The sequence below is a fragment of the Callorhinus ursinus genome, unplaced genomic scaffold (genome assembly GCF_003265705.2).
Source record: "Callorhinus ursinus isolate GAN/ISIS: 27379988/994484 unplaced genomic scaffold, GSC_fseal_2.0 scaffold47, whole genome shotgun sequence".
In the NCBI taxonomy this organism is placed as follows: domain Eukaryota; kingdom Metazoa; phylum Chordata; class Mammalia; order Carnivora; family Otariidae; genus Callorhinus; species Callorhinus ursinus.
Window position 1 is genome coordinate 10210155 of NW_027397109.1, and position 6404 is coordinate 10216558.

The 6404-nt window shown below is 43.0% G+C and overlaps 1 protein-coding gene across 2 annotated transcripts; it reads left to right on the top strand.

Annotated features, from left to right (window-relative positions):
• The first annotated feature begins 538 nt into the window (after positions 1–538).
• On the top strand, positions 539–5556 carry MKRN3 (makorin ring finger protein 3). Of its 2 annotated transcripts, XM_073882542.1 has the most exons (2): positions 539–1776; positions 2367–5556. In XM_073882542.1, the coding sequence occupies exons 1-2, from the start codon at positions 629–631 to the stop codon at positions 2386–2388; spliced, it is 1170 nt and encodes a 389-aa protein (XP_073738643.1). In that variant the 5' UTR covers positions 539–628; the 3' UTR covers positions 2389–5556. The 2 variants fall into 2 exon arrangements, with proteins under 2 accessions (XP_073738643.1, XP_073738642.1); XM_073882541.1 differs by having other exon boundaries at positions 539–5556.
• Positions 5557–6404: the final 848 nt, after the last annotated feature.

Here is a 6404-nt window from a genome sequence, read left to right on the forward strand (position 1 = left end):
ACACACACACACACACACACACACACACACACACACACACACACACAAGACCCGTGTAGACATAAAATGGAGTGAACAGGAAAAAAAATATATATATATAATATTCATGAATGAGATGTTCCAGCATAAGCGGTGACGTGGGGGGGAGGATTATGATTTTTAAAACAGACATATATGAAAAAGCAATAAAATACAATGTGTCTGAGTGAACACTGGAAGAGATTAAATTAAAACCTCAAAGAGCTGTGATTACGTCCTCCAGAGAAGCGCGCGAGCGAGAGGCATTGGGATCGGCCAGCTGGCGTGCAGAGGAGCTGGGCAGAGGCCGGGGAAGGGGCGGGGCAGCCCCGACTGACGAGAACAAAGGAGGATACGGAATCACCGAACGCGCTGTACGGACCGTACAGAATGAATAGAGGACTGACGTTGCCCCCACAGGAAGTGTCCGCCGCGCCTGCCAGAGAGGAAGTAGGAACCCATAGTCACAGGAAGAGAGCAGGGGAGAAGGAAAAGAGATGCACACTTCATAGATAAGACACCCCGGTGCCAGCTCCGGCTCTCTGGGCCTCAAGCCGAAAGGAAGAGACACCGGAGAAGTTCCGGTACCATTTGGGGAGACAAAGCTGCCATGGAAGAGCCTGCAGCTCCCACTGAAGCCTCTGAGACACCTGGGGCATCCCCGGGTGCCGAGGCAGCAGGGGAGGGTGCAACTGGGCCTTCCCTCCGCACGCGCCCGGTCTTCCGGCAGTTTGCAGCTGCAGGTCCGGCCCCCCTCCGCACGTCACGTCTGAGGCCTGCCCAGGCTACAGGGGGAGGGGCTGGGCCCAGTCGCATGCAGGGCCGGAGTGGTGGCAGCTGGACGAAGCAAGTCACCTGCAGGTATTATCTGCATGGGCTTTGCAAGGAGGGGGAGAACTGTCGTTACTCTCATGACCTCTCAGGCCGGCAGTTGGCCAGGGAGGGCCATGGTTTACCGCCTTGGGCCTCCGCAGACCAAGGCCCTAGCACGGCTGCGCATACTGAGACCCTGCCTCAGGAAGTGGTGGAAGCCCCCCTTGCTGCGTCCTCTTGCTCCTTTCCTGTGATTGGCTTGGCTGCTGAAAGGGGTTTCTTTGAAGCTGAGAGAGACACTGCAGGCCTTGAAGCTGCTGGAGGAGCAGGTGCAGAAGGCTGGGAGAATGCCATTGAGTTTGTTCCTGGGCAACCCTACCGGGGCCGCATTTTCCCCTTTGTTCCCAGGGCTCCTCTACAGAGCTCGGTGACTGAGAGGGAACAGATTGCAGGGGGAAGAGGGCAGCAGCTTTGCCGGGATGCTGCCATGGGGCAGTGCTTTCGTGGGGAGAGCTGCATGTATCTCCATGGAGAGATATGCGATATGTGTGGGCTTCAGGTCTTGCACCCTGTGGATGCTGTGCAGAGGGCAGACCATATAAAGGCTTGCATTGAAGCACACGAGGAGGATATGGAACTCTCGTTTGCAGTGCAGCGAAGTATGGACAAAGTGTGTGGCATCTGCATGGAGGTTGTCTATGAGAAAGCCAACCCCAGTGACTGCCGCTTTGGCATCCTCTCCAACTGCAACCACACCTACTGTCTTAAGTGTATCCGCAGGTGGAGGACTGACAAACAGTTTGGCAACAGGATCGTCAAGTCCTGTCCACAGTGCAGGGTCACCTCCAACTTTGTCATTCCCAGTGAGTTCTGGGTGGAGGAGGAGGAAGAGAAGCAGAAACTTATCCAGCAGTACAAGGAGGCAATGAGCAACAAGACTTGCAGGTATTTTGCTGAAGGCAGGGGTTTCTGCCCATTTGGAGAGAACTGTTTTTACAAGCATGCAGACCCTGAGGGCCCGGGAGAGGATCCTCAGAGGCAGGGTGCTGGGGAATCCGGTGCTCACTGCAGTCAACTTTTGGAGCCTACTCAGGTGGGAGAGGGTGAGCTGCCCTTTAAAAGCAGTAAAAAAGAGCTTGTCATGCTTCGGCTGGCCAATCTGTTGTTTAAGTGTTTTCTTTCACTGGCAAATGATGAGCTTTCTTTCTCAGAGGACCAGTGGGACTTGCTTCATTATGAGCGGGAAAATTTTTTTCAGTTTGATCTGTGGCATTATGCTGTGGCATGTGGTCTGTTGTGCTAAGGCTCTGCCATCTGCTGTTGCTTGTTTTCTGTTTATAGACACATCTATCATTCACAGAGGCTATTGAAGCCATTTTTATAAAGCATCCATCTCTGTTTTCTTGTCCATCCCCATTTCAAGGTTATGGTGCTTTACTGTGGTGAACTGTAACAAAAAGTCCTTAAAGTTATTGTTTGATGAAATGAATATTAATGTAGTTTATGGTTTATTTTGTCATCTCTGTTTTCAACAGGATTGACTCAGTTCTAGTCTAGTGTTTACAGAATTTCCACACTCATTTTGAAGTCCCTCAAGAATAAATGTGACAGGGTGAAGGGAGAAGTCTTAACTGAACAAGGAGCTTTTTGCTACTACAGCCTTAAGAAATGGACCCTCGCAGGGCCTTTGTGGTACAACTGCTCATCTTTGTTGTTTACATGTCTGTTCCTTCCCTCATTCCCCTTCAAGTGCACTCTTGAACATGTGGTTACCTTGTGGTTTTGTGTTTTACTTGACCAGAACCAGGTGTGTATGTTTACATGTTTTTATCCTGTTAAGCTTGATGTGAAACTATTTATATTTGAAAGTATATATTTAATAATTATGTATATACATATAAATGTGTCTAAAAGTTACATAGTTGGAGATATATATAAAAGATACACCATCATATAATATAGTATATGGAAGAGCTGCAAGCTGAAAGTGAAAAGCTAATAGGATTTCCTGTTGTGTTGAGTGTGAGGTGTGTAAATAATCTTTCTGTCCTTTTTGCAGACTCAGTGGTTAGCATCTAATGAAATCAGATATTCAGTGGCTCTGGTCAGTTGTAGCAGACACAGATAAAGGACTTACAAAATAGGACATTGGTAATTCCTATGATGGCATTAATAGCTCACTGTGCTATTATACATACAGAAATGTGTGTTCCCATGCAGTTTAGCACAATCTCATTATTCCTTATAACAGCACAATCAATCCTGAACTCTCTGAGTTCTTTGTATTCAGTATTTTGTGTTATCTCTAGACATTCAAAAAAAAGGGGATTTTGACAAAAGTTTTTGACATATAAGTGACAAGATTATAAAAGAAAAGAATAACAAAAGTATTGAAACCAATCATAATATAAGAATGGAAAGATAAAAAAGTGAAATATATAAAGGGACAAAAACTAAATACAGTAGTGATATGGGAATGTTATAACACAATTACACTCTCAGATTAAATGAATATGGCTTAAAAACTAAACTCCAAGATGATCAGACTTCTTTTTTTTTTAAGATTTTATTTATTCATTTATTTGACAGAGAGGGAGACAGTGAGAGCAGGAACACAAGCAGGGGGAGTGGGAGAGGGAGAAGCAGGCTTCCCACGGAGCAGGGAGCCATATGTGGGGCTCGATCCCAGGACCCTGGGATCATGACCTGAGCCAAAGGCAGATGCTTAATGACTGAGCCACCCAGGCGCCCCAAGATGGTCAGACTTGATTAAAATTAAAATGAAACTGTATGCTGTTTAAAATACACAGCTACAATATAAGAATACAGAAACATTAAAAGTAATAGAATGAAAAAAATGCAGTGCTGTGGCTTTTGCAATAGAGGAAGTTGATATTAAGGATAAACACATTACTAGAAATAAATAAGGTTAGTATATAGACATTGTAATTTACCTGGAAGATAGAACTATTACAATTTTGTATTCGTTTAATAACACAGCATCAGATATACAAATAGATAATAAGAAAAATACAGAATTTAAGTGGACAGTTTTCATACGTCTTTTTAGTAACTGAACAAGCAAATGAACTGAAACCCAGCACAATTCTAACAATTTACCTAATGTAAAATGTGTAAAATTTTGTATGCATCAACTGCAGAACATTCTTCTCTTGGCTGAGAGGTGAAGATATGCAGGTGCATCAGTTCCAGGAGATCCAGATTTCCTGACCATTCAGCAAAGACAGGGTACATTTACAGAGTTTGTGCTATGTACTAAGCACTCTCCAAAGCACCAATTTAATTCCCAGACCAACCTTATGAAGTACTTGCTATAACTTTATAAAGCAAGTACTTTATATATATAGAGAGAGGTTAAATTTGCCCATATAGCTATGACCCATAGGTATAAATTAGTGGAACCACAAATGGAACTCAGTGGCCTATTTCCAGAACACAGGCACCATGCTTCCTCTTCCCTCAACTACATGCCCAAGATCACCTGGACCAGCTGAATATTGCTAATGGTAACGTGTGTGCAGTCTTTAAGTATGGATGGTTCAGCCAGGTGGGACAGAGATGGACATAAATAAGCTCCTAAGAGAATGTGGGGGCTGTGGGGCTTTGTCTTTTGGCTTACAGACTCGGTATTTCTTAGTCCCTTACTCACAATATGCCTCAGCCTCCCAAATTTTTATACTGCCTCTCCCTTCTTACATGATTCCTGATTTTATTGGTATTTCAGCCCATTTCACTGGCATCTTCACCATATTTCTTCCATATTGATTCCTCTCATCCAAAGAATTCACCAATCAAGAGGCCGTGGTTGCCTCACTATTACTCTCATGCAGGGTGAGTGATTCCAAACAAAATTCAAACATGCTGGTACCCCTGAGGCCACCGCTGTCATGCAGGGGAAAGAGGGCTCAGATGACCAAACAACCAAAGAAAAGGACCAGATGGGTCACTCTCAAAGACAGTACTGACACCAAAGTCTCATGAGTTTTGAATAGTGGCTAAGCTGCTATTAAGGAGGGGTTTTTAAGCTGAGCTTGGAAAGCTTTGAGAACTTTGTCCTAATCTACACTACCTAATGTTCTGAAATAGCATGTTTTTATCTAAATAGCATCTTGCAACAATCATAATAAAGTTCAGGAGATACAGTGGAACAAGGATTGGCAGAAGATAAAGTGGTTTCGGTGACAGTGAATATAATTAGAATTCTGACTCTGCTTCTTACCAGACATGAAGTCTGGAGCAAATTACTTTAATTTTCTATACCTCATTTTTTTTATATGAGAAGTGGGTACAGTACCACCTATTTTCCAGGGTTGTTATGATGATCAAATGTAATCTGGACAAAGAACTTGAAACATAGATGGTATTTTTAAAGTGGCATGTGTAAAAGTAGCATTTATGTGTGTTTGTGACCTCAGAAGAGCTTGCGCAAGAATCAATACTCCACAAAGTTTTTCTCTTTGGAAATCTTTGGAACTTGTGTTAAAGTAACATTATTATTTTATGATTTTTTTATAGCATGGGGGGCACATTACCTTTATAGTCGTAATTTCAAAAGGATCAAGTAATTTTTCAACAAAAGTCATTCAGTCAAAAGTAAAAATGTGCTATTTAATTCTTGAAATACAGTAAGCAACAAAAATATGTATTATTTGTGATGAATGTCTACATGAGGAAAATAAATAAAATAATGTTTAAAAAATGGGATTTTTCTGTTCCCTCATTAGCTCATTCAGAGGTCAAATAAAGGGATGTCACTGCCACCAGTTCTGGGAAAAGTGTTCCAAGGGCTTGCTCATGAAGACAGCTGGGCCACTCCTGTCGCAGTCAGAAACAAAGGAGCCCTTGCCGCACAAAAGTTTTCTTTGTGAGTGATTCACAGTGTGTGCTGGCCCCGCCTCCACTAGGATTCATGGACTTAGCCAGGAGTCTGTACAGAAGATATCATTTGAAACACACACACACACACACACACACACACACACCTGCGTGAAACAAGTCTGATTTGCTTATGCTTCACATGACTAAATTTGGTGGATGTACAGACTTAGAAATATGCTAACATTTTATCTAATATTCCTTCCCCTCTAACACATGGAAATCACTTTGTCTCACATGCCATTAAATCCATTTACTGCATTTCAAGAACTTAAAGGAAAAAAATTCCAGTCCATAGTTGGCACTCATATGCATTTTTTATTTTGCACTTTTGTAAACATCTTGGGGGACTGTATTTTGTTTTCACAGTAGATGCTGAACCTCAACCGCAGTGTAAGATGGAGTTGGGGTGGTAATGGGTAAAGAGAGTTTTGGAAATAACCCAGCACTAGAGCAAAAAAGTAAATTGCAGGATTTTTGCCATAAAAATATATAGTATATCAAAATTTCCAGTGTTGTATGGATACTAACAAACTATCAGATCATAATGAAATCTGGGTGGGGTGGGGGGGCGGAGGTCAGACTCAGGGTCTGCCAACTGATGAACTGTGGAGTCGCTCAGGGATTTCTGAAACAAGACAGGGCTGGCTGAACGCCACCATCTAATTCTACTGCCA